Source organism: Ahaetulla prasina, chromosome 2 (assembly GCF_028640845.1).
Source record: "Ahaetulla prasina isolate Xishuangbanna chromosome 2, ASM2864084v1, whole genome shotgun sequence".
Classification (NCBI taxonomy): Eukaryota; Metazoa; Chordata; class Lepidosauria; order Squamata; family Colubridae; genus Ahaetulla; species Ahaetulla prasina.
Window position 1 is genome coordinate 140,470,011 of NC_080540.1, and position 27,763 is coordinate 140,497,773.

At 42.5% G+C, this 27,763-nt stretch overlaps 1 protein-coding gene across 6 annotated transcripts in view; it reads left to right on the plus strand.

Annotated features, from left to right (window-relative positions):
• SDK2 (sidekick cell adhesion molecule 2) overlaps positions 1-27,763 on the plus strand; it is a 455,605-nt gene that overhangs the window by 393,875 nt on the left and 33,967 nt on the right. For 5 of the 6 annotated variants that reach the window (XM_058169595.1, XM_058169596.1, XM_058169598.1 and 2 more), the window contains 16 exons: positions 2,423-2,614; positions 5,589-5,710; positions 6,870-6,979; positions 7,877-8,027; positions 9,388-9,625; positions 10,201-10,316; positions 10,994-11,183; positions 11,964-12,062; positions 12,453-12,647; positions 16,833-17,034; positions 18,378-18,481; positions 19,408-19,478; positions 21,238-21,373; positions 23,094-23,150; positions 24,547-24,648; positions 25,519-25,634. In XM_058169595.1, the coding sequence (XP_058025578.1) occupies positions 2,423-2,614; positions 5,589-5,710; positions 6,870-6,979; positions 7,877-8,027; positions 9,388-9,625; positions 10,201-10,316; positions 10,994-11,183; positions 11,964-12,062; positions 12,453-12,647; positions 16,833-17,034; positions 18,378-18,481; positions 19,408-19,478; positions 21,238-21,373; positions 23,094-23,150; positions 24,547-24,648; positions 25,519-25,634 (2,201 nt within the window). The remainder of the gene's footprint in view (positions 1-2,422; positions 2,615-5,588; positions 5,711-6,869; positions 6,980-7,876; positions 8,028-9,387; positions 9,626-10,200; positions 10,317-10,993; positions 11,184-11,963; positions 12,063-12,452; positions 12,648-16,832; positions 17,035-18,377; positions 18,482-19,407; positions 19,479-21,237; positions 21,374-23,093; positions 23,151-24,546; positions 24,649-25,518; positions 25,635-27,763) is intronic. The other variant, XM_058169597.1, reaches the window with a different exon arrangement.

The following is a 27,763-nucleotide window of genomic DNA, read 5'->3' on the forward strand; positions in this document are numbered from 1 at the left end:
GATTAGATGTATACGCTCCCCAATTCACTGACCTGAGTAACTCTGGGCAGCTTACAATAAAATAAAAGCATAGGTATAAAACATTAAAAGCATTAGATTACAGATTAACAGAGTTGGAAGGGACTTTATAGGTCATCTAGTCCGGGGGTGCCCAACCTTTCGGACCTCAGAGACCACTAAATTCATAATTTTAAATCCCAACGGACCACTAATATGATCTGCCTAATGACTGGCTGGGTGGGAGTGACCAGGTGGTCATGTGACTGGGTGGGCATGGTCAACTCAATGGCCAACTCAATGTCACTCACATCAAGGGGCACCTCCTCGGCCTCTACTCACCCCTCCCCTACCAGTCACTCCTCGCCTCCAAGCCTGGGCTCCTTAGAGCTCCAACAGGAAGCAGTTGTTGGAGCCAAGCAGCCACCACAAGAAAGAGATGGCAAAACAGCTGGCTTAGTTCAAATTGGATCTGACCAAGAAGGAGGCTCAGCAGAAGCACCTCACTGAGGACTACAAGCATAGGCTTCCCAAGCAGAAAGAAGACCTGAGGGAGTGCAAGGCCAGGTATCGGCACCTGGAGGCTCAGTGGGCTGAGATGGTCAGTCAGTTCCAGGCCATGATGCAGTCCCACTGGAACAAGGCCCTCCAGCTCTTCGCCACCAGCACAACTTCTCTCCAGCCTTTGTTCAAAGCCCCACACCAGGAGCTGAAGCAGACCCCAAGTGGGAATTTCTGCCCCTCTCCAACCTGCACAAAAAGACCCCAAAGTGGGAGACCCTCTGCAGCAACACAAACATTCATTGCATGTAGCCGGCCCAGCGACCATAGTTTGAGGACCCTTGATTTAGTGCAATATAAAAAAATGCAAATAATTTTTCTACGGACCACCAAAATTTTCTCACAGACCACCAGTTAGTGACCACTGGTCCAACCCCCCATTCAAGCAGGATACCCTATACCATTTCTGAAAAATGCCAGTCCAATCTTTTCTTGAAAGTCTCAAGTGATGAAGCTCCCACAACCTCCGAAGGCAAGCTGTTCCATTGGTTGATTGTTCTCACTGTCAGAAAATTTCTCCTTATTTCTAGGTTGAATCTCTCCTTGGTCAGTTTCCATCCATTATTCCTTGTCTGGCCTTTGGGTGCCTTGGAAAATAGCTTGACCCCTCCTGTCTCTGGCAGCCCCTCAAATATTGGATTAATATTAATATTTATATAATCTTATTAATATTTAATAACATTAAATTAAGATTAGCAACAATTAAATAAAAGATTAAAACCAAGAGCACAGATGGTACAGGAGTGGACTTTGTCTCCATCAATCAACCACCTCCAGCATAGCACATCCCTATAATTATGTTTTGGTAAACTTCTGCAGAGGTAATTAGTATATCTTGAGGATATGTCACCATTAGCAAAAGATAATGAACTACTTAAGAAGGTTACAGGTGGAAACTAAAGTTCAGTGCTGGGGGCCTCCACATACAGCTTTTATGTCAGTTCAGAATCTTCATTCTATCTGTCCCCAAAATTTTGTGGTTTAGGTATAGCACACCTATACCTAAACATGACCTTGCTCAGATGTGTCACATCCGAAGGAATTTTGTAAGAACAGTTCTGCAGCATTAATATCTAAGTTATTGGGAAGGTGATTGCCCATTGCCAGAAGCTTTCACTTTGTTCACTCTTTGCCCTGCCCAGCTCAAAACAAGGCACCAGTCTTTCTTTTTTTTTTTTTTACTTCACCAGTGCTGAAGTAGAAGTCAAACCACCATGCTGCCTTGCCTATGTTTCATTTGGGTTAAACAGAACAGATTTCCACTTTATTTACTCTCCCCATGCAAAGAAACATGGAGATAAAGGACAAGAGACAGGGCATTTGCTAGATCAGGGATGTCAAACTAAAAGTCTAAGTCAAACTGGTTAGATCTGGCCCACAGGGGCCCCCAAGCTCAGTTTTCACTGGCAGAGAGCGAGCAAGTCCTGCCATAACACTTGGCCACCACAGGTGCCCCCGACACGGGTGACATTGAGCTGGCCACGCCCACCCTCGCCCACCCCCCCCAAGGTCAAATACAACCCTGATGCGGCCCTCAATGAAATTGAGTTTGACAACCCTGTGCTAGATACTGATTGTTGCTTCCCCTGTCCATGTTTAGGATGGCAATAATGAGGATACATGAGGTAGAATAAACATATTGCTGAGGATCTAAGGATAAAATTAGTGGCTGTAGGTAAATTTTCAGTATAAATATTTTGGGAACCAGACTTTTGATATCTATTTCTTGGGAAATCATGCAGCCTCTCTCTCTCTCTGCTAGATTTTAAAGGTTTTATTGAGTTATTTAAGTTTGTTTTTGTCTGTATCCTGGCTAGGAATATAAGATGTGTAGGGTATCTATATACATTGTGGGTTCTTTTAGGCTACCGAATCTCCTGGGAGGAATACAACCGTACGAACACTCGTGTCACACACTACCTCCCCAATGTCACCCTGGAGTATCGTGTTACTGGCCTCACTGCTTTGACCACCTATACTATTGAAGTGGCAGCCATGACATCCAAGGGACAAGGACTGGTTTCTTCCTCTACCATTTCTTCTGGGGTTCCCCCAGGTAAGCTTGATTTATTGGTCTTCCTGCAGCAATTAGTATCTTATCGCCAGGCTTAGCAGAGACCCCTCAGTCTCTGCCCTTTAGCTTAGAATGAAAATTCTACAAGAATACAATGCAGGGGACAATTCTTTGTTTACAACCAATGTATGGATGCATTTGACAGGAACTTATGATAGAAAGGCGGTTGTACATACAAATGAATTACAAACCCAATAATAAGTACAGAGAGAAACCGATCGATCCGATATTTCAAATTACAAGGAGAATTCCACTAGAAGATAATATACTTCAATCAATCATTTACTGAAAATTATCATTGCCCAAGTTTTCCTTGTAGATTTTTGATGTTTATTTGTGAGGAAAGGGATGGCCAAGTTTATCTTTTTCTTGCTTAACGGGTTTGATTTCTTTTTCAGAAAAAGGGAAGAGATGATAACAGGAAAGGTATCTCCCTCTCCCACCCTTTCTGTGCCCCTCCCACATATATTTTTGGACAGTTGTCCAAAAGAACAGTACAAGTACAAAAGATGTTGTACTTTTTCCCAGTACAAAAAAGATGGGGGGGGGGGTTTCCCCCATTCCTGGCAGTTATTCTGGACAGCAGTTCTATATCTGGTCTGTATACTAGCGATAGAAATCCTAGCGTCTTGAAAGCTGCTAACCTGTCTTGTCTCAGAATCTATTGGTACCTGCTGTGAAAATTAATAAGACTAATACCTTCTTCTCCAAGAGAGTGAACCTGTAGATCTGATCTGAGCGCTCAAACTGATTCAGCTAGTTTCAGGAAATTTCCCTAATTGAACTCTTAACCAGGGCTTTGAGGAGCATCAGTTTGGAACACTAAGCAAATAGAAATCATGACACTTTGGACCTTTAAAACTACAAATGCAAATTCAAGACATGTTAAAGGAAGACATGAATACAAATAATTACAATGAATCTTAATAAGGGGACAATGTTTTTTCAGTATATTTCTGCTGTATTGCATAACAAAATTTAGCAAGGAACAAACCTTGTCTAAGGTGTTGTGTCCTTCCCTTAATGAAGAATGAATCTGCCTCTTGCCTTTTCTTACCTTCTTGTGCAGCTTTGAAGGTGCATTTTCTGAAGTACATAATATTCCATATCTGATTTAATTCAGTTTGCCTGACTGAACTTTGACTTTGTCAATCTCAATTAATTTCAATATTTGTTCTTTTCAGTAATTCAATTAATTTGAGTGTGTGTGTGCTTCGTTTATTCAGGCACATAACACGCCCGTCACAATCTGACAACAAGCAACTACTCTCAGACTTCAGCATTATTAAATTAACAAACATCAAAGTAATGAATATGAAATTACAGACAACACTGTCAGCTCCCTTGGTGACCTTCATGAGATGGAAGTTTTGAATCTGATGAATATTCAAATCACTTTAGATATTTGTTTGAAGCCTGTGCCAATATCAAGCCTGAGCCAAGTAGGTGGCGATCCTACTTAATGCATCATTAATAAGCCACCATGTCAGTCACCAAAAGCTGTTTGTTGTTTATTCCTGTTTCTTGATTGTGGGCTGAGGTTGGGGTCATTTAGATTATCTGCTGCTGTTTGGCAGGTCTTGATGCTTGGGGAACAAAAAACACACACTATACATGTTGTGAAACTCATAGGCTCCAATGCTTTGGAGAGATACAAAAGCTTTAACAAGTTGTAGACAGATGTTGCTTTCATGCTCCCATGCATTCCAAAGCACCTCTTCCAAACTGAATCTAAAGCATTGCGCTGCTCTAATAAACACTCTTTTCTGTGGAGTTGCAGGCAGAAGAGATGGATGCTTAATCCTTCCAGCTGGATCAGACCAAAGGCCTATTTATTCCTGGATTCATTTTCTGCAGTGACTAGCCAGGTGCTCGGTAGAAAAAAACAAGCAAGAGATGAGGGCAATGACAAAATCTTAGTAATTGTTAGGGAGATCCGGATGTTTTTAGTCCTGTAGAAATTGTACTGCTTTCTGGACTTAATTCTTGAGAACCTTCTGCTTCCCTGACAGGAATCAATGCTTCTTCTCTGATGCTTCTTGGCTCAAGGTTGTCTCTTCTTGAACCAACCTATCCTTAGAAAATGGCTTTGTTACCCATTAAGTATGAGCACAAATGTAATCAGATTCTGTGAACTTATATTAAGTGATGCATTTTAGGGCATAGAGACTACGTGCCAAAAGCTATTTGTATGACTTGTCAACTTTCATAACATACTAGGACACTTTTAGTAAAGCAGTGGTTTCCTTGAAGCCCAAGATTTTTAGGAAACAAGGTTCTATAGTCTCTTCACATTTTATTTATTTTTATTTTACTGTAAGAATTTGCATATCACCTGACTCACTAGACTCTAGGTTTAGAATTGGCCTTGTTTGGGTTTCTGTAGCTGTCAACAAATATTGTAATAAGAGGCTAATCTTTAGATGTGGCACATATTTACACAAGCATTAGACTGTTTTTCTACCCTAATGCACCTTACCTCACTGTGCCCTCTTGAGCAGGACCATATTTGATTATCTGATACTGATGGCGATTTATCTTTGCATCATGGTGTATAGCATATGTTGGTTATCCTCTTTTTCCCTCAGAGATTCTTTTTGAAAAGTGCGATCCAGTCTTCCCTCTTACAGATCTTACCAAATCGCATGTTATGTTTGCTCCTATTACATTTTTTAGATTAGTTCAGTTCTCCTCATCCTAGGGTCTTTGAAATGATACTTCAACATCCATGAGCCAGGTTCATAGGGAAGACTGTGCAGGCTAATGATCACAGATGTAGAAAGTCATCCATTTGATGGGTACCAGAGTGGAGAAGCCATGACTAGTAAAGTATATTATCAGTACAAACATTGGGCAAATGCCATTTTCATTCTGTATGTAGTGTAGCTGGGTCAGTGGGTATTGTCTATGTTATGGCTAAATGAGTTCCATGTTCTCTGCTCTCTCTTGTTCACAGAGCTCCCTGGAGCCCCAACTAATTTGGGCATCTCCAACATTGGTCCCCGTTCAGTCACACTTCAGTTTCGCCCTGGTTATGATGGGAAGACTTCCATTTCCAGGTGGCAGGTAGAAGTTCAGGTAAGGCAGATCTCATTTGCTGGTTTTAAAAAAAAAGCAGCAGAAGTTTCATCTCTTTTATAGCTCTTCATCGAGTTGTTGTATGAAAGTTAAAGAAGCTTCCCTCTCATTGCATTTCATGTAAAGGTTTTGACTTGAAATCTACAATTTCAGATCGAAATAAGACACAGGGAAAGAGAGAGAAACGAAGACAGAGACAGAGAGACAAACTTAGTTTGACCAAGTACCACAGTGGCTGAGGGCAAAAATAAAAGGAATTAGAATACCTAGGAAACAGTAAATAGAGATAGCTGACCATTGGAGCAATAAACAGAAAGGTATTTGATACATAGTTATACTACATAGCTTCAAGATTTCATATTTATATAGGAATCTATATTTCATATTTATATAGGAATATATATATTTATATATTATTTAATTGTGCGGGACTAGCCTAAATGTATTTTAAATGTATTTTAATTATAGCTTTTAAATTGTAAAGGGTTTTATGTCGGCTTTGACCGTTTTAGCAATTTGGCCAATTAATATATTCGTTTTAAATGTTTTTTAAATTTGTTATTTATATTATGTGTATTTTTGTATTTTTAATATGGCTGTAAACTGCCCTGAGTCCTTCGGGAGAAGGGCGGTATAGAAATTGGATTAATAAATAAAATAAATAAATCTCATCCAATCATCTCCAAAAATAGTCACCTCTAAAATATTTCTAGCAGAAAATCCTTGATTTGAAAATGAGCAATCCTTCTGAAATCTCAAAGACTAACTGAAAGCAAAGATAGCGGGGAGGGCCAATGTATTCCATAAAGAGCTTTTCAATGTGGTGTATTTAATTTATTGTTCTCTTTTTTTGTGTGCATGTACTAAAGTATTCCATGTTTATGCGTTTTTCCTGCTTGAAGACCGGCAACATAATAACAGAATAATAACAAATAATGAGATGGCTGTAATCTATTCTCCCAAGTAAACTATTGTGATTTTTTTAACAAGCTTGTCTAAATATTTATTTTACCATTAGATAAAAGCAGTCTTGCTTTTCATTCCCTGGAAACATAAATACCAAATGTTACTATGTTAGCTAACTCGTTTTTTGCCTGTTTACTAGGGAAGTAGGCGATGGTGTACTTTCCCAATTTTACTCTACCTTGCATGCTTTCAGATGGGTCAGACTGGAGAGAGTGAAGAGTGGATGCTCATCCACCAGCTTTCTAATGAACCAGAGGCTCGATCCATGGAGGTCCCCAATCTCAATCCCTACACGTATTATAGGTAAATCAAGGGAAGAAGGGAAAAGCCAGAAAAAAATGTCACCCATCATTTAAGGAGACATCAACACATGTTTTTCAACAATAGATTTACAGAAATGCATTCTTTGCCCATAGTTGCATTAGAATTTTTTTTTTCTGACCAAGAAATCAAGAATGAAGGCTTTCAAGCAATATTTTGGGAGTTGTTCTACTTACAACATCATTTTTCAGGCCCTTGTTTTTTAAAACACTGTTGTATATATTTATATTTTATTCTGTTATTCAATTAAATAATACAATTATTTTTAAAAAAACAACTAGGTGGTATGAAGAGGGAAAGACGCTGATCTCAATCAAGCTATATTGTTGTATTACTGTAGTTGCATAGGGAAAGAAATGCAAGGGTGGTGATGGCTATAGAGGCGATGGTGATGATGACAATGATGATGAGAATATAAAGAAGAAGAGGACGATCAAAAGCAATCTTTTCATAAAGTCCAATTGGAACTGAGCAAAAAACAACCCAAAATAGGGCTCAAGACAAAATTCATCTCCACCAAACATGGAGGCTCCATAAGAAAATCATGGCTAAAGCCTGTTGATAGACCTATTCCCCATTAAAGTTTTCTTGGAAAACCCAACATACAGTTTAGAACATGTAGCCCAATCCCCACATAATTTCTTTTTTGCTTCAGATGTGGGCTTTATGAAAACACACTTGTAGGGCACTACATATTTGTATGGTTTTATGTATCACATATTGTGGCTCCTCTACTGGTATTAAGAGGAAAGAGGAACAGGGGAAGAAACAAAGCAAAAAAAATCACCAAAGGCATGTGAATGTGGAAGTTCAAAATCCTGGAGGATTTGCTGTGCTCTTCTCCCTTCCAACATTAAGCCGTTTCCTCTCTGGCGCCAGTTTCAGGATGCGACAAGTGAACATTGTGGGGACAAGTCCACCCAGCCTGTCTTCCCGCAGGATCCAGACGTTGCAGGCTCCACCTGATGTATCTCCTGCCAATATTACAGTACGAACAGCCAGTGAAACCAGCCTTTGGCTACGATGGATGGTAAGAACTGTAGCCTAAGGGGACCCTATAATTGTTTCTGGAGGGGAAAAATGCAAACAATAACAAAGCAGGGGAGAAGGGGCAAATCTCAGTGGGCTGGCCACCCTACCATTATTTATCTAGTGAGCCAGACAAACCTCAATAGTTTGTTACAATAATCAATTTGAATTCAAGATTAGTAGAGAGACTCCCATGAAGCTAAGAATACTCATCGAGGCTGGATCAGAAACTTGGAATATCGCTATAGTGAAATATTGAGCAATTGAAATACAGCTTCACCCTTTCTGTCATTTATCATGCTAGGGTAAAATGGAGGGTCTAGAAGTACAATGAAGGAAAAAGTAATAAGCAAGGGAAGAACTAAGCAGTGGAAAATGAAGTATAGATCAAAGTCAGAATGAGGAGAATTGAAGGAGCATCATCGGGCTGTTCTTCCTTTACTCCCATGCTAGGTATTTTTGGAGGTAGAAGACTTCACTGGGGGAACCAGCTGAATAAAGCTTAATTTTGAATGAACACATATACACTTATCCATGGTCCCATTTCCCTCAATCAAGATTATAATTTTCTCATGCCATAAAATTCTTGCCGCCCCTAACAGGAACTTTAAGACCAGCCCTTGTCTAAGACTGAGAGGCTACCAAATTAAATTCAGTGAAAGAATTAAGGTTTCAGTTGTGTCAAAAATCTGATGATGTGACTTTATAGATATATTCATGTAGATGGAAATGGCTGTTATGGAAATTGCTAATAACCATTTTTGCCCAAATGATTTTGAACTTCCCGGTCTAGTCACTGAGATCGCACATCGAAATACTAACCAGGATGAACTCTTCTTGACTCTTCTTGGAATGATATGATATGATCAGACAGATGCTACCATCTGCTGAGACTATATTGGAAGTTCTTAAGGCCAAATCAGAAACTTTCAGAAATATCTGTATTGGAGGTAGAAGACTTCAGAAGTTAGATGACTTTCCCTTAAGCACATGAATTAGGATTCAAAACCTTATGGTTCAAATTGATTGTTATTCCATATGCATTCCTTTGAGACAAAAAAAAAGGGAAACTTTTCTCTCTTTTTGCATGTCTTCTGATTTTTTTTTAATGAATTGGCTGGAAGCCCATTTTCTGTATTTATCATTTCAATTGAAGAAAATTACAAGGTAATTTTAAATAATGCTATTTCACCATGTGTATATAAAAGTCACAGTCTCTTAGGTAGCCTTTGAAACTGTACCTGTTTTACAAAGGCTAGGAGCTCTTCAGTTGAGTAGGGCAGATGTTACCCTGTTTGATGTAGCCATTCTAGAGAAGAATAGAATACCAGCAAATAGTAATGGGCCATCTCTTTTCTCAGCCACTGCCAGAGAGTGAATACAATGGCAGCCCTGAGTCGGTGGGCTACCGGTTGCGCTACTCACGTCTTGATGGGCGCAGCCACACCCTGACCAACACCATCCATGACCGTGTGGAGCGCGAATTCACCATTGAGGACCTGGAGGAATGGACCGAGTACCGTATACAGGTGCAGGCCTTCAATGCTGTTGGGCCTGGGCCATGGAGTCAGACTGTGGTGGGGCGAACCCGGGAGTCAGGTATTCTTTTCCACTCCAGTTGTTTAAGACAATCTGGTAGGCAGGGGTGGGCTTCAAAAATTTTAGCAAGGAGTTCTCTGCCTTGTTGCTGGGTGGGTATGGCCATGGTGGGTGTGGCTAAGTCAGCCTCCTGCACCATGGTGGGGGGGCATTTTTGCCCTCCCCAGGTTCCAGTGGCTTTCCTTAAGCCTCCGGAAGGGCACAAATGGCCTCCCCAGGCTCTGGAGGCCCTCTGAAGTCAGGAAATGAGTGTGTTTCCGGCCTTCCTGAACTGCTGGTAGGCCTCTTTTTTCGCCCTCCCCAAGCCTCCGCACGCGCCCTGCACTTACCTGCATCCAAAATGGGCCATGTGGGGACTCCTGGGAGGGGAAGGGTGGGATGGGCAGGGCCAGCCAGGAGTGGGATTTGGGGGTTCTCCGAACGGCACAGAATCTTAGCTAGAAGTTCTCCTGATCCTCTGTGAACCGCCAGCAGCTCACCCCTGCTGGTAGGCTTATCACTGCCTGCTTGGAATTTAACATGCGAGGGACAATGTAGCAATGTGTATTCTTGTCTGTGTTTTTTTGTGCATGCAGTGCCTTCGTCTGGACCCACCAATATTTCAGCACTAGCTACCACTTCTACCTCTATGCTAGTGCGATGGAATGACATTCCTGAAGCGGATCGAAATGGATTTATCCTAGGCTACAAGGTGAGTATTAAAAATACAGATGTTATTTGGCAGTCCTTTCCTAGTTGCTTTCTCTTTTGCCATGTTGCCAAGAGCTGAACTAAAGCAGCATATTCCTCCACACCTAATCTTATTCTCTTTTTTCCAGCTTGAGCCTGAATCTCTGCTTGCAGACCCTATCATTTTAGAAGGTTCCTTTTGTTCAGTCTTTTAATTATTATGTTCCCACAAAATGGCCTTGTTTCTTTCCCTCTCCTCATTTTCCCTCCTTCAAATCCTGTTTTTCAATGCCATGCCTTATCCTTATCCAGGGCTCTCATCCTATCAACTTTACAAGAACAGATGCCAATTAATAATGGTCCCCTGATTATCACTTTTTTTTATTTAGTTGCATTTATATCCCGCCCTTCTCCGAAGACTCAGAGCGGCTTACACTATGTCAAGCAATAGTCTTCATCCATTTGTATATTATATACAAAGTCAACTTATTGCCCCCAACAATCTGGGTCCTCATTTTACCTACCTTATAAAGGATGGAAGGCTGAGTCAATCTTGGGCTTGGTGGGGCTTGAACCTGCAGTAATTGCAAGCAGCTGTTGTTAATAACAGACTGTCTTAGCAGTCTGAGCCACTCAATCACTGGGGGAAAGGGGACTGTTAGCCTTTATTTTTTATCATTGGTGCATCTTCTCTTCTAGATCATGTATAAGGAAAAGGATTCAGATTCCAGGGCCCAGTTCTGGTTAGTAGAAGGCAATGCTTCTCGGAGTGCCCAGCTCATAGGTTTGGGAAAATATGTCCTTTATGAGATCCGGGTGCTTGCTTTCACCCGCATTGGTGATGGTGTGCCCAGCAATCCACCTATACTTGAGCGCACACTGGATGATGGTAGGTGTCCCGTAATTCTCTGTCTCTTAGCTATGCTTACTTTTTAAAAAGATTACCAACCAAACATCAACACTATCTTCATTTAGAATGTTCAATAATTCAAGCCCTAATCATACCCTTTCTCTAAATTATTAAACCTACAATAAACTTCCTTTTGCATCCTTCGTGCATTTCTCAGTGATCTGCCGAAGAGCAGTTTTCCTTCACCTCTCTGCATGTCCCCCATGAACTTCATTCCACATCCTTGTAATATTAACTGGGTTCCATCCCACCTAGCTTGTTGAGATTCTTGAACCCAATATTTGCTGTCAGAGAGCTTGGACTTCTGTCCAGTGCATTGTCAATGTCATTATAAACACTTGATCCTGCCTTATAAGCAACTCCCCGTGCCCACACCCTGTGCTGTGGACACTGATTTTAGTGTCTGGTAGCATCGATTGCATATATCTGTGTTTGTATGTGCATTCCAGTCACTGCCTCAGAGGTGGGTTTCAGCAGATTCTGACCAGTTCTGGAAAACCGGTAGTAAAAATTCTGACTAGCCCCGTCCCCATCTATTCTCTGCCTCCCAAATCCTAGCAGATGGGGATTTTTCTGGATTGGGGACGGCATGGAGATTTTACAGTATCCTTTCCCTGCCACACCCACCAAGCCACACCCACAGAACCGGTAGTAAAAAGTTTTTGAAGCCCACCACTGCACTGCCTGTATAAATAAATAAACATATACCTGAATCATTCAACCTAATCATCCATTCTCCTTTGCCTTGATGTATTCCAGTGCCGGGCCCACCGGTGGGCATTCTCTTCCCTGAAGTGAGAATAACTTCTGTACGGCTAATCTGGCAGCCTCCTGCTGCTCCCAATGGTATCATTCTAGGTAAGACACTGTAATCCAGAGCATAGGTCTCCAACCTTGGCAACTTTAAGACTTGTGGACTTCAAGTTCCAGAATTCTGGGACTTGAAGTCCACAAGTCTTAAAGTTACCAAGGTTGGAGACCTCTGATCCAGAGTGAGCCAAGTTTTTGAGCTTCTCCCATTTGTCTTTCTAAAGAGCAAACAGGGCCACAGAAAAATTGTGGCAAAGTAAAAAAAAAAAGGGGGAACTCACATCAGACCTCTGGGCCAGACTGTGATTACTCCCATGATTGCAGCTTACTTCAATTGGGAAAATTATTTCTTCAGCTGCCCCAAAGTTAGCTCTATGGGGCAGTGTCCCTTTTTGCCCAAACCTTTTCTTACCCAGTCCTATTCTGACTCTGTTGCAGCATACCAGATCACTCACCGCCTCAACACTACAACTGCCAATTCAGCCAACGTAGAAGTCCTCAGCCCCAGCGCCCGTCAGTTCACTGCTACCAACCTCAGACCTGAGTCCACCTATCTCTTCCGTATCACAGCGCAGACCCGAAAGGGCTGGGGTGAAGCTGCAGAGGCCTTAGTAGTCACTACGGAAAAAAGAGGTAATTAGGGTGGGACATAAGACAGTCCAGAATTGCGTTGGGAGAAAAATTAGGCATGTCTTCCCAGTGAGTCTATTTTTGTTCCTAAGGATATTAACGCCATAAAAATATTACAGGTGCACTCCCTCCCTTTTGATGTATGGTCATTCACTCAACACACTCACAGCCCTGGTCAACAGCTACACTCAAATCACTTTCAGCGCAACACTAAGGCACAACCAGTTCTTTGGAATACATAGAGAACCAGTGAATTTAAAGTAACAGCAAAACTACTGCTCACAATGTACATTTGCACTTTCTCTCTGTCTCTGTGTCACTGTCTCTCTCTCTCTCTCTCTCTCTCTCTCTCACACACACACACACACACACACACACACACACACACACACACACACGAACTGAGCATCCTTCTCAATTAGGCTGTCAGTTACTAGTCAGAGGGACAAAAGCTGCCAAGTCTGGATTCAAAGAAGATTCAAAGAGTGGGCAGGCTTCAGGGCCCCTTTTGTCTCCAAAAGCCCTTGCTTTGTTTATTCTCAAGATTGGCAGCTATTCTTGCCTTGTTGAATAAGTTTGGTAGCAGTTGAAGGGACTTGGGGAAGGTTTTCACATGTGCTCAGGTCCAACTTCTTTTGTCTGGTTTGGGTGACTTTTTCCCCCCTTTGTTTCCTTAACAACCTTGTTCCTTCTTATCTATCTCTCGAAGGGATCTTTCAAAGAAGATTCCTAGCTTTTATCCGCCCTGCATTTTTTTTAATCTTCAGGTGTGGTAGCTTCTGCCTAGTCTCACAAGGACTGTATTAAAAATTATCTTAAGGCAGTGTATGTCTGAGTAGCAAACTGGTATTGCAATTAATCCTTTCATTTTCAGCCATTTTTGCACTCAACATTTCCTTTCCTCATACCACTCCCCACAAATCACTATTCATTTTTTTTTTCAAAGAGAGAAGAGCTACCAGTATGTATAACTTCCATTTCAGTGCATGGAGGACATCTTGAGAAAAGGGAGGTGCTGTTGAACAGATAAACACCTCAAAGAAGGAAGGAAGGCGTAGCTCAAGATGAAAAGAGAGAAAGAAGCAACATTTCATTTCCCCCTCACTTTAAGGTTTCAGCCTGTGGAGGTTATCTTCAATAAGTCGAGACTGACATCCAATTGGGCTTTAAGCCTTCAATTTAATTCTGCAAAATGTTTCTGCTTTTAAGGATTTCCTGACAAATTAGAAGGTTAGCCTTCAGGAGATCTACGGGAATGGCTTTCTCTTAAGTAGCAGATGCAAGCAAATGTTAGCATTTCACAAGGGAGCAAACCAAAATTCTCTGGATTCAGCACTGATAACAATCCATTAAGCAGGTGTTAAAAAATAGGAATGGGTAATTTGTATATTACAAATCAGATTCTTACGAAGACAGTTGCAGACAACTGTATCATGTAATAAATTATCAATTATTGTTGAAAACCCATCAGTCTTTCTTCTAATAATGAGCCTGTTTCAAGGAAAACTCATTTTCTTTCAGACTCCAGGAAAAATATGCCCCAGGTGCTCATCTTTTAAGAATTGTAGTAGGAGTAAAAGCTTTATAGAATATCAATGGCCATATATCAAAGGCATTCATTTAATAGGCCTGTAGTATAGTTAATGATGATTGAACTGATCACCATTTCTCCACATTAATTTTGTTAATATTTTCTCATTCTTCTTACTTAAGCAGTTGAATGAACTCTGCTGTACCTTATAAGCAAAGGATTTTTTGTAAAATTCAGTATGAATTTTTTTAAAAAAAAACATCCAGATTGTTACAGATAGTCCTTAACTTACAACAATTCATTTAGTCACCATTTGTCGTGTCCCACTCCTCCTCTGACGGCCGGGTCGGGGAAGTCTGTATCAAGCGTGGCCGCAGAGCCTCTGCAGCTTTGCCAAAGTTTTGTCAGAGTTCTCAGGGCAGGCAGGAGTCCAAGATGTGACTTCAGCAATCCAAATTAGACTTTGCCTGACTCAAAGAATGCCAGAAAGCAGATCCTTTATATAGGCCATGGGGTGTGGCTCCATGACTCAGCATTTATCCAGGCCTGCCCCTCCCTTCCTTTTGCTGACATCGCCTCTCCATTCTCCGGAAGCATGGATCCATCCACCCTCCAGCTGCCGGAAATTCCAGCTCGTGACTGGCTTCAGGTTCTTCATGTTCACATGCTGTGGGGGAGGGGTTTATTTGCTCGGTTTGTCCGGACATGGTGCCAGGACCGGGGGCCGGAGGCATGCCAGGCCATTTGTCTTGCTCGGTCTGTCCGGGCATGGTGCCAGGACTGGGGGCTGGAGGCATGCCAGGCCCTTCATCTGCATTATCAGTCTCTGGCTGAGATAACAGGAGATGAGAGGGGCCCGGCTGCGGAGAGGGGGTGGGCGAGACACAACACCATTTGAAGCTAAAACGGCACAGAAAAAAAGTCACTTTAGACCGGTTTTCACACGTATGACCGCTATGACACTTATGAGAGCATCCCCATGGTCACATGATCAAAATTTAGCCACTTGGTTACTGGCATGTATGTATGATGGTTGCACTGTCCTGGTTTAATGTGATCATTTTTTGTAAGCTTCTGAAAAACAAAGTCAATGGGGAAACCAGGTTCACTACTTAACAACTGCAGTGATTCACTTAACAACTGCAATGATTCACTTAGCAATTGTGGCAAGAAAGATTGTAAAATGGGCCAAAACTCATTTGACAACTATCTTGTTTAGCGATGGAAATTTTGGGCTGAATTGTGGTCGTAAGTCAAGGACTACCTGCATTACTCCGTGCCTTTCATTTATTAATCCTCAAACCTTGTCGACTACGCTCTTATTTTTATTTATTTATTTGATTTTTATACCGCCCTTCTCCCGAAGGACTCAGGGCGGTGTACAGGCAAAAATAAAACAGATAATACAATATACAATTTAAAAAGCAGATTAAAAAACTTATTTTAAAATTAGCCTGATAGGTTAAAATATACTAGACTAAAAAACCCCATTTAAAATTAATTAATAAAAATTTAAAATTAATAAAATTCAATTCAAGCCAGCCCCGCGCGAATAAAAAGATGTGTCTTCAGTTCGCGACGGAAAGTCCGAAGGTCAGGTATTTGGCGTAAACCCGGGGGAAGCTCGTTCCAGAGTGTGGGAGCCCCCACAGAGAAGGCCCTTCCCCTGGGGGCCACCAGCCGACATTGTTTGGCGGACGGCACCCTGAGAAGTCCCTCTCTGTGAGAGCGTACGGGTCGGTGGGAGGCATTGGTAACAGCAGGCGGTCCCGTAAGTACCCAGGCCCTAAGCCATGGAGCGCTTTAAAGGTCATAACCAACACTTTAAAGTGCACTCGAAAGGCCACAGGTAGCCAGTGCAGTCTGCGCAGGAGCGGTGTTACGTGGGAGCTAAGCGTAGCTCCCTCTATCACCCGCGCAGCTGCATTCTGGACTAGCTGAAGCCTCCGAGTGCACTTCAAGGGGAGCCCCATGTAGAGAGCATTACAATAATCCAAGCGAGAGGTAACGAGCGCATGAGTGACTGTGCACAAGGCATCTCGATCAAGAAAGGGGCACAACTGCCGAACCAGGCGAACCTGGTGGAAGGCCCTCCTGGAGACGGCCGTCAAATGATCTTCAAAGGACAGCTCTGCTTTCAGAATGGTCATCCAGACCCAATGATTTTCATAGAGTTAATATACTGTACTTTAAAAAAAAAGTGGGTGTTGGAAGCATCACTATAAACTGTATGAATGGACGAACCATCTGTGATCGCATAGAAACAACATTTTAAAATGGAAAGGGTCTGTAGGAAACCAGTGAATATACTAGACATCAAAACCTATTAGATCAGGGGTCTCCAACCTTGGCAACCTTAAGCCTGGTGGACTTCAACTCCCAGAATTCCCCAACCAGCTTTGCTGTCTGGGGTATTCTGGGAGTTGAAGTCCTCCAGGCTTAAAGTTGCCAAGGTTGGAGACCCCTGAATTAGATAATGTTTGGGATGGAGTACAGAAGGGAAAAAAATACATATTTAGATTAATAAAGGGCCAGGATTCCTGTGCACATTGTACCAACCTGAAAATAATCTCCGGCCTACCCCTCTCATTGCCATGTCTCTTTTTCATCCCATGAAAAACCAGCTTTCAGTGATCTGTCTCTATCTTCTCTCCCAGACCGTCCCCAACCACCCAGCAAGCCCATTGTGCTGCAGGAAGATGTCAAGGCCAGGAATGTGCTGTTGTCCTGGGAGCCAGGCAGTGATGGGCTCTCACCTGTCCGATACTATACTGTGCAAACACGGGAACTCCCTGATGGGAAATGGATGCTGCATTCTGCGTCGGTGAAGCACAACACCACATCCTTCATTGTGAGCAGGTGAGGCAGGAACTGATGCGATGCGAGAGACATTTATTGTCGTGTCCCCCTCCCCCTCTGATGAACGAGTCAAGGAAGTCCGTAACAAACTTAGCAACGAAGCCTCTGCAGCTTGCCAAGTTCCTTCGAGGTTTATCAGGGCAGGCAGGAGTCCAAGTTGTGACTTCAGCGATAGAATCCGATATCAGCAAACTAGATAAGATTTTGCTTGACTCACGGTTGGAATGCCAAAAGCAGGTCCTTTATATGGGCTGTGGGGTGTGGCTCCATGACTCAGCATTTATCCAGGCCTGCCCCACCCTTCCTTCTGCTGGCGTCGCCTCTCAGATCTCCGGAAGCGAGGGTCCTCCTACTCTGAATTGTCTTCAGCTGGATCTGCTGTCAGCGTCTGGGAAAGGGAGGGGTCAGAGGGAGTAGGCCCGGATAATTCCACCACCTAGCTGGCTTCCTGCTCTGAAGGCTGAGCCAAAGGAACACACACTGTATGAGTGAGGTTTATTGGGCTTGTCCTTTCACTCCTTGAATCCTCTCCGGGCATGGGGCCAGGGCCGAGGCTGGAGTCATGACAGACCATTTATCTTCATTATCAGACTAGGAGTCTGATAAAAGGCCCGGTTGGAGACCTGAGGAGAGGAGGGAAGATGAGTCACAACATTTATTTAGAAAGGGAAACTGCTGTTCACTGTTCCAATTTGTCAGACTGTTGGTAGCCAGATAATCTACGACTGCGTACAGGTAATCCTTGACTGACAAATTCACCAGGGCACAGAAAAAAAGTGATGTATATGACTGGTCCTCACACTTACAACTGTTTCAGCATCTCTGTGGTCACGCGGTCAGAATTCAAGCACTTGGCAACCAGCATGACTGCAGTGTCACAGAGTCATGGGATCGCCGCTTGCAACCTTCGCCAGCCAGCTTCCGACAAACAAAGTCAGTTGGAGAAGCCGGATTTGCTTAATGACCATTTGATTCACTTAAAATGGCAGTGGTTTGCTTAACAACTGTGGCCCAAAAGGTCATAAAGATCAGGCAGGACTCACTTAATTGTCTTGCTTAGCAAGAGAAATTCTGGTCCTAACTGGTCATAAGTCAAGGACCCCATTTAAAGGTTGGCGTCCCAGTCTGAACTCAATTTTTATAATTTACTCTTAAGTCTGGAAACAGGACTAGGTATGTTGAATCCCATAACTACATCCAGAATGCTTTTCCAAAGACCTTAGGAAGAATTTGCTGGTCTTGGATCAAAAAAACAAAGTTAGAATGTAGGTCTTAGCAGGCAGAAGACAGTGGGATTTTTTTCTTCCAAAACCAAACCCGATAACCCTGCATTCTATTTGCAGATTGAAGCCATTCACCACCTACAAATTCCGTGTCAAGGCAACCAATGACATCGGTGACAGTGAATACAGTGAAGAGTCAGAATCACTCACCACACTACAGGCTGGTATGCAAACATGCAAGGTCATGAAATATTACTACCCAATGTAAAAACCCTTTTCCTCCGATCTTGAGAAGAGAGATGTAAAAGAGAAATATGAATTAATGAGGGCATTGTTTCATTCCTGGGAACCCTGATTATCTTTCGCCTAGGCTGTCTGAAAAGATCTCATCTTCAAAATGTACTATCTCTCCAATAAGACAAAAGAAACAAAATCAGGTCTAATAAACAATAAAGAAAGGGCGGGGAGTTGTCCCTTCTCTACTATCTGGTTTCCGACTTGTATAACCCATATTGCATCAAACCCCTATTCAGATCCACTGCTATCTTTCCCCTGTTGTAGATTTATCTCTTATGTTTTATTGGTAATGGCCTTGTTTGTGTTAGATTACAAAAGAAGGAGCCATAGATAAAGCTGGCTATTGTGGGAGGCAAACTTTATGCTGTGACAAACTGAGCAGTTTGATACAACTGGGTCTCAGTTGAGACAATAGTATTAGGCACAATGAAAAGGAGCAATAGAGTTATAATAGAAACTGAAAATGGAAAATATAATGGAGTAAAATCTATAAAGAAACTATTGAAAAGAATGATAAGGAGAAGAAACGAGGGTTCCTTAACAAATTAAGAGAGAGATACAGTAGATGAGGCTATTTAAAAACAAACAAACACCAAGATAAACCTGTTACAAGTGGATCCATTACTGCAGATTAGTGAAGTATTGCACCAGAAAGTTATCTTGTTTTAGGATCATGGTATCCTCCAATCTGGAAGGAAATTGTACTCATACTCATCTCCAAAAAGAAGTTGTCATTTAAACTTCTGTGAAAGATGATTGTTCTTTCACTTCTGTGAAAGGTAGCTTGCACTTCCTGGTGCTTTTTTTTTAATCATAAAAAATGGCTTTGACTTGTAATTCTTCTTTTCCTCAGCCCCAGACGAGGCTCCCACCATTTTGTCAGTGACACCTCACACCACCACATCCGTGTTGATCCGCTGGCAGGTAGAGTCATCTATTCCTTCATTCATTTCCCCATTTTAACGCTGAATAAAAGAATCAGAATGTTCAAGGATTCCCACATTTTAAAAAAACGTTTTTCTTTCTTATACTATACTGTACGATCTTTGGTACAGTGCTCTAAACTTGTTTTCCAGAAGTTCCAGTTATGCAACCTTATGCAAGTAAAATCTGAACAAAGATATCAGGACTGCAACTTATTTTGAATAAGCAGAATAATAGTTCCTCATTTACTCGCACCTAACTTTATTATTCAAGCCAATAACTAATACAGAGAAAGGTTCTGTGTTTGCAGTAGGATAGTTGATTTTGCTATTGAAACACAGGACACCATAAATAGATCTTGTGCCCCAGGATTGATGGGAAAGGACATAGACATGTATAGAGAACTCTAGTTTGTTTATTTGTTTGTTTGTTTGTTTATTAGATTTATATTGCCACCTATTCGCCCAACGCGACTCAAGGCAGCTTACAGAATATAAAAAACCACATTTAAAAATAGTAAAACTCATTTTAAAAAATCAAATAAATGAATGTAATAAAATCACTCCTGACCCCCACCTCCCGCCCCAGCAACAGCTGAACATTCGAGCCATTTAATGGGTTCCATCCCGTTCTGGGTTCCCCAGATCTGCTGGCAGAACCAGGTCTTCAGCGCCTTCCAGAAGAGAATTAGAGTGGGGGCCATTCTAATCTCTGGGGGAATGATGTTCCAGAGAGAAGGAGCCACCACGGAGAAGGCCCTTCTTTTGGGTCCCACCAGGTATATCTCCCTCAAGGATGGGACCTGCAGCATTCGCCTGCCTCCCCGCTCTAATGGGTCGGGTAGATGTGATCGGCAAGAAACGGTCCCTCAGATAACCTGGTCCCAAGCCATGAAGGGCTTTAAACGTGAAAACGAGCACCCTGAATTGCACCCAGAAGCAAATCAGCAGCCAATCCAGATCCTACAGGAGAGTTGATATACGTGCACACCGAATTTGCACAAAACTGTGCGGGCAGCTGCATTTTGCACCAACTGGAGCTTCCGGATGCTCTTCAAGGGCAGCCCCATGTAGAGCGTGTTGCAATAGTCAAGACGGGAAGTGACTAAGGCATGAGTGACTGTGAGTAGGGACTGCCAGTCCAAGAAGGGGCATAACTGGCACACAACTTGCAGTTGTGAGAAGGCCCTCCAGACCGCGACTGTCACCTGCTCTTTGAGCAGGAGTCATGAGTCCAGGAGAACCCTCCAGATTACGCACAGGGTCTGTTTGGGGTAGTGCCACCCATCCAAAACCAAAGATGACAATTCTCTCTGAGCCAAGAGCCCAGAGCCACTCGGTCTTGCCAGGGTTTAATTTCAACCCATTGCTCCCCATCCAACCCCTAACAGCCTCCAGGCACTGCGAGAGGGAGGACACAGCATCACTTAACTCACCACGGGCTGACATATAGTTGGCATGTATATAGTGGAGGGAGGCAAAGAACCAGTAACAAAGATATTTAGAGTGGAATTATGAAAAACAACTTGTGGAATGTAGATTTGAGATCAGGAAAAAACTGGAGGGATCCGAAATGGATAGTGAGATTATTTCAACCCACCAATCCTTTTTGAGGCATCTTCTGCCTATATTGCTGGATTCCATCCTGCTAGCAGGGACTACATGAAAGTACAAAAGCATCCCCAGAATTGTCACATTTGGAGATATTGCGGTGAGTACTCTGTGCTTCACTTTTGCATTCACTGTGTCTTCTTATACAGGCCCCATCTGAGGACAAAATCAATGGTATCTTGCTAGGCTTCCGCATCCGATATCGGGAGCTGCCATATGAAGGGGTACGAGGCTTTATTGCCCGTAACGTGGGCAGTCCCAATGCCAGATGGACAGAGTTGACCCGTAAGTCTGCAAAGGGAGAATGTATGAATTAAGGACAGTCAGACTGTAGTTCACTCACCAAATCTCTGTACTGCTGCTGTACGGATTGCCTTTAAATGAGTTTGCAATATCATTCCCAAGCAAGCTGTTCATAAGACCTGGTCCTAAGGATTGCACTAAATGCTTCCTACAATGATATGGCTTCTATTCAGTACAGTGCAACTCCTCCAATGCTAATATATTCAGAAACTATCCTAGAGCAATACATGATTGAACTTTGTGCTGCAAATGCTAATTCCAGGAAAAAGCCAGTATATGCATCAAAATTACAAAACAGCACTGTCCAGGATTCCTTTTTCTAATCCAGGGGTAGCCAACCTTTTTATACCTACCGCCCACTTTTGTATCTCTGTTAGTAGTAAACTTTTCTAACCGCCCTCTGGTTCCACAGTAATGCGCCATGTATCGTTGTCTGCGCATGCCTCTTGCGCATCGTGGATTGGGGGGGTGCCAGCTACCAGCTCTGCTTGTCTGTTACAGCTGGGTGGTGTGTGGGGAGATGCGTAAGCTATTCTGGGGTGAGGCTCTTTTGTTTGCAGTCATACTATAGCGCCATTTAGTTTCACTTACGTAACGTGAACTAAACTTATGCGCGGGCGATACAAATAGTATATTTTCAGAAATTTAAATTGTCACAGGGAATTTTATGAAAACCTAATGAAAATGTTTTTAACTAATGCTATGAATTTTTTTTAAAAAGTCAATTAAATTTAAAAAAAGGAAAGTGCTTCAGTATTGGACAAAATGCCCACCATGAAAGCTGGAACGCCCACTAGTGGGCGGTAGGGACCAGGTTGACTACCACTGGTCTAATCCATCAGTCTTTTTTTTAAAGAAATCTTAAATATATATCATAAAACACTACTTTGAAAATTGGGAATTTTCCCCCAAGTTCACATGCAGTATGCAATCATGTATGTATCATACTGGTTAATAAAACAGATATTACAGATCAATCATTCCAGTGACTTACTAACGAAAATATACCCAGGCCAGGGGTGGGTTCTACTTACCTTTACTACCGGTTCACAATGGGAGTGTACGCGCTTGCGCTTCTGTGCATGCACAGATCGTCAATTATGACATCCGGGCAGGTAGGCTGAGCCTCCCACCGCTTATACTACTGGTTCTAAAGAACCAGACAGAACTGGGAGCAACCCCCCACTGGCCCAGGCCCTCTATTATAAATTTTTTTAAAATGCATAAGCAGAAACATCCAACATAAAAATTTCCCCTGAAGAGAATATCTGGAGCAACTGTTTAGGGCCTTTTGTTGTATCAGAGCACTGTTGTATTTGGTCCTCTTCTGATTGCAAGCTTTGTGTCAGTGTGTCAGTCCTTAGCAGCCAGAAGAGGCTTTTATGGAATAGTGAATGATAGGATGTGTATATCCAATCTATTCTAATGCCTATAATAGATGTTGGGAAATTTTGTTTGTCCTTTGAAACTTTATTGTCCTTCCCTTTCTAGTTATTTGTCATCTTTCCCTCCCTCCCTCCCTCCCTCCTCCGCTCATGAGACCCCTCAACATCCTTTGCTTGGACTGGGAATTTCTCCCTGAGCTGCTTCCTTTCTTGCACAATAATAATGTTGCTTTGTTTAGCTTGTGTTGTCCAGATGTTTCTTTCCATGTAGCTAACCTTGCACTGCTTTCCCCTTCTGACCACCTGCCATCCCACAGCAACATACGCCACGCAGAACCTGAGCGAGGCCTCCCTGACCCAATACGAGCTGGACAGTAAGTGGGAGCTCCCTCTTTGGCCTGTACTTCTGTCTCTCCTTGTGTCTCTGGTCTCGTGTGCGTGAAGCAACCCCTTCTTGCTTACAACAGGATTGCTGGGGATGATTCAGATTGCAGTCAGCATGTCTGGAAGAAAAGATGCCATATACTAGGGCAGGGGTCAGCAACCTGTGGCTCTGGAGCTGCATACGGCTCTTTGGGCCCTTTGCTGTGGCTCCCTCTCAGGTGATCCCACCACTGGCTGGCCCCACCCCATCCCTCATCCTTCCCTCCCAGTCACTCCTCGCCTGGCCAAGAAGGTAAGGGCGACGGTGGGGGATGGAGAAGCGGCCAGGGCAAAAACAGAGAAAAAGAGAGAAGCGGGGAGAAAGAGATACATAGAGAAATACAGAGCAAGAGGGAGGGGGGAGAAAGAGGGAGGGAGGGGAGAGAGAGATATGTCAAAAGGATTTTGTGGTTCCCAGTGGTTCTCTGCCCTAATGATCGGCTGGGTAGGTGTGGCTGGGGGGTGTCATGTGACTAGTGGAAGTGAGTGACATCAAGTTGGCCACACCCACCCCGGTTTTGTGGCTCCCAGTGTTTTCTTTTCTGTGGGAAACGGGTGCAAATGGCTCTTTGAGTATTTAAGGTTGCAGACCCCTGCATTAGGGTCATGTTTCTCTAAAGGTAGTGGTAGTAGGTGTGGTTTACAATTAACTCTATTATCCCTCTCTTACCAAATCCAAACATTAGTAGTTTCTGCAGGTTTTTCTTGAGTATTCTACAAGAAATAACCATAACCGAACCCATTTTGAGAACTCCTTTCAAGTAACTGAACAAATGTACTTCACACTGATCAATAGTTTATAGTAGCATATCCAGGAAAGTGGATTTCCATTTCACATCCGTGCTGTTTCGTAATTGCAGTAGGATGAAATGGAGAAATAACAGAAAGGAGAACAACCTCCTCTTTGGGGTATTGAAAAAAGAGATGAGAAAATGAGGTCCAGGAATCGTGGAAATGAATGGAGGTGATAGGAAGCGATCTTGAACAATTTAAGTTCTATTCTCATTGTTTAAAATAGCACCTTTACTCACAGCTAAATTGAGACCTTTTTCCCCCTTCAAAGTTCACATGTTTGAAACCATGCAATAAACCAGAGATCTTGTTCTTGCTTTGTTTTGCGTCTGCTTGGGTTTTTTAGTCAGAAACAATATACTGCCTCTATTTTCCAATCTATAGAAATTGGACAGAAAGTAGGACACGCCACCGTAGCCAGGTTCTCAAGCAAGGAATAGTGGGAGGAAAATGAGAGGAGGCTAACCAGAAAGTTTATGCTGCTACTATGGAGGCAGCCCAAATGAGCTCTCCACCCTGCTCCTAAATGATCATTGACTTTCTCCACCTTTGCAGATCTGAACAAACACCGTCGCTATGAGATCCGCATGAGCGTCTACAATGCTGTGGGTGAAGGGCCCACCAGTTCTCCCCAAGAGGTCTTTGTTGGTGAGGCTGGTAAGTTGAGCAACCATGCTTTGTAAGAATATTTCTACTTTGGGTCTCCGTGTCATGTTTTTACCTGCCCATCTGAGGTATGTAGGGTTAAAGGTAAAGGTTCCCCTCACACATATGTGCTAGTCATTCCTGACTCTAGGGGGCGGTGCTCATCTCCGTTTCAAAGCTGAAGAGCCAGCGCTGTCCAAAGACCTCTCCTTGGTCATGTGGCCGGCATGACTAAACACCAAAGGCGCACGGAATGCTGTTACCTTCCCACAAAAGGTGGTCCCTATTTTTCTACTTGCATTTTTTACGTGCTTTCAAACCGCTAGGTTGGCAGAAGCTGGGACAAGTAACGGGAGCTCACCCTGTTACGCGGCACTAGGGATTTGAACCGCTGAACTGCCGATTGACAAGCTCTAGCGTCTTAGCACTGAGCCACCACGTCCCTTAGTAGGATTAGAGCTTTTGAATAGGGTTAGCTGTGAGGGCACAGTGGTTAGAATACAGCATTGCAGGCTAACTCGCTGCTCACTTCAGGAGTTCGATTCTGACTGGCTCAAGGTTGAATCAGCCTTTCATCCTTCCAAGGCCATATGCTGACTCTATAAACTGCTTAGAGAGGACTGTAAAGCACTGTGAAGTGGTATAGAAATCTAAGTGCCATTGCTCTTGCTATCTGGGTCAGCTGTTAGCGGAACTATTAGAATCAACCAGTAATAAGCAAAAGATCCATTCTTTCATCAATAAAATGATGAGGACACCAGCAGGCCTGAATCTCAAGAAGAGCAAGTCCATGGCCAAAACACGGCATTTATTTTTATGAGGCATGTATTTGTTTCTCAGTCTAGCGCATTCCTGACTTTCATTCTTTTTTGCTTTCTTCAGTCCCTACAGCTGCACCACAGAATGTAGTCATCCAAAGCATCACGGCTACCCAACTCGACATTACTTGGGAGCCACCACCTCCTGAGACACAGAACGGAGACATCCAAGGCTACAAGGTACCAATAAAGGAGAATATTTGTAGCTCAGAGTTGAAATGAGGGGTCTCTGGTGTTCTCTGAGCTTGGTTGTTTTCTTGCAGACATTTCATTACCCAAACTAGATAACATCGCCAATGCACTGAAATGCAAGAAAACAACCAAGTCAGAGAGCACCAGGGACCCCTCAAGCCTACAAAGATAACCGCACAATGGAGGGGAGGGGATTAGTACTCATTTCACCTTGAAAAATGTTTAAAGATGGAAGGCAGAATCCTATACCTGGTACAAAAATGGGAACAGACCTTCCACTGTGACTGTTTCGCCTGCCATTATTATCTAAATACAACACAGCATATTCTTCTTTGTCGCTATATTGCTAATCTTTTAGGAAAGCTTGCATCAATGAAGATTAGTGTCCAGCGTCAGGCTAGATGGCACCACAGAAAGTTTTATGGCACACTGGAAATTAGCATGTTCATTAATCCATAACATTTCACAGACTAACGTCTGCTGAATATTAGAATTGCGCAGACTTACCCAGAGTTATTGGTGTATGCACTGATGAGCAGGTGGATAGAAATCAGTGTGAAATAAAATATTGGGAAATATAATGATCATTACAGTATTTCCTATGATCATTCATAAAAGAGTAATTGGTAATAACACAGGCATCCTGGAGACAACAAGTTAATTGTTTAGTCCTTAAGGTAACACAGTACTATCATTTGTTTTTGCTGATATAAATTAACCTGAAAGTCTCTTTCTAAAATCAAATATTTTTCAGGATCTTACAGTTCCCCCTTGCTCTTTTTAAAGGCAGGTGTTATTCTGCCTGTTTTTAGTTTGTTTTAATAATAGAGAAGAGCATATTTTCAAAGAACACAGCCCAAGCTCAGAAGCTCTTTCAGTATCATGGTGGTGTCATTCTCTTATTTACATTCTCTAAACCTAATCCAAACCCTGAAAAATACTCCATAATATTATCAAAATTGGCTGCACTATTTTGGATGCCGGGGAACTACAACGGGTTTGAACAGTGTTTCTTAACATTGGCCATTTCAGGTGTGTGGACTTCAACTCCTAGACGTCCCCTGCCAGCACCAATCAAAGAATTCTGGGAATTGAAGTCCACACACCTTAAAGTGGCCAAGGGCGAGGAACACTGATATAACCAGTGTAGTACTCCAGCACCCAAAATTATGCAACCATCTGAAGTAATATGCTCATTTCCAAACACCGCACTTTGAGGAAAAAATAATGAATGAAATTAATATAAATGGGAGCAACAAAGATGATTGGGGATGGAAACATACACCGAGAAACTGAGGAAATTGGGTTGGGCTTGATAGAACATTAAAAGTACTTAAAAGGATGTCACACAAAGGACCAAGACCTAGTTTCTATCATTCTAGGGAGCAGAACATTTAGTAATAATCTTAAATTATGGGGAGATACTCTACAGTTGAGTACTATGAAAAAAAGTCTGAAGGAAACAGGTCAATAATAGAATAAACTATTATGGGAGGTAATGGTCTCTCTTCACTGGATGTGCTTATACAGGAATGTTCAGGGATCTTTTAATAAGGAATTCCGCACCAAACATAATGGTTTCTTTCCACCCTGAGATTCTGTGAAATGGGGCATTGGCAGCCACATGCAGCCTATGTATTAACAATTAATGTAGTGCAGCAATTAAGATATTAGAGTAGAAGGCAGGAGACCCAATTCTAGTCCACCCTCAACCACAGAAGCTCACTAGGTGATTTTTTGGTCGCTAGATTTTTTTGCTCAGTCCAAACAACCCCCAAAGAGCTTTTGTGGAGAAAAATAAGTGGGGAGATCACTATTTATGCCACTTTATGCTCGTGAAGAAATGGCAGAACATAAATAATAAATACATACATACATAAATACATACATACATACACATATGTATATGTATATGTATATGTATATGTATATGTATATGTATATGTATATGTATATGTATGTTGTTGTTGTTATTTGCGAAGTCGTGTCCGACCCATCGCGACCCCATGGACAACGTTCCTCCAGGCCTTCCTGTCCTCTACCATCCTCTGGAGTCCATTTAAACTCATGCCTACTGCTTCAGTGACTCCATCCAGCCACCTCGTTCTCTGTCGTCC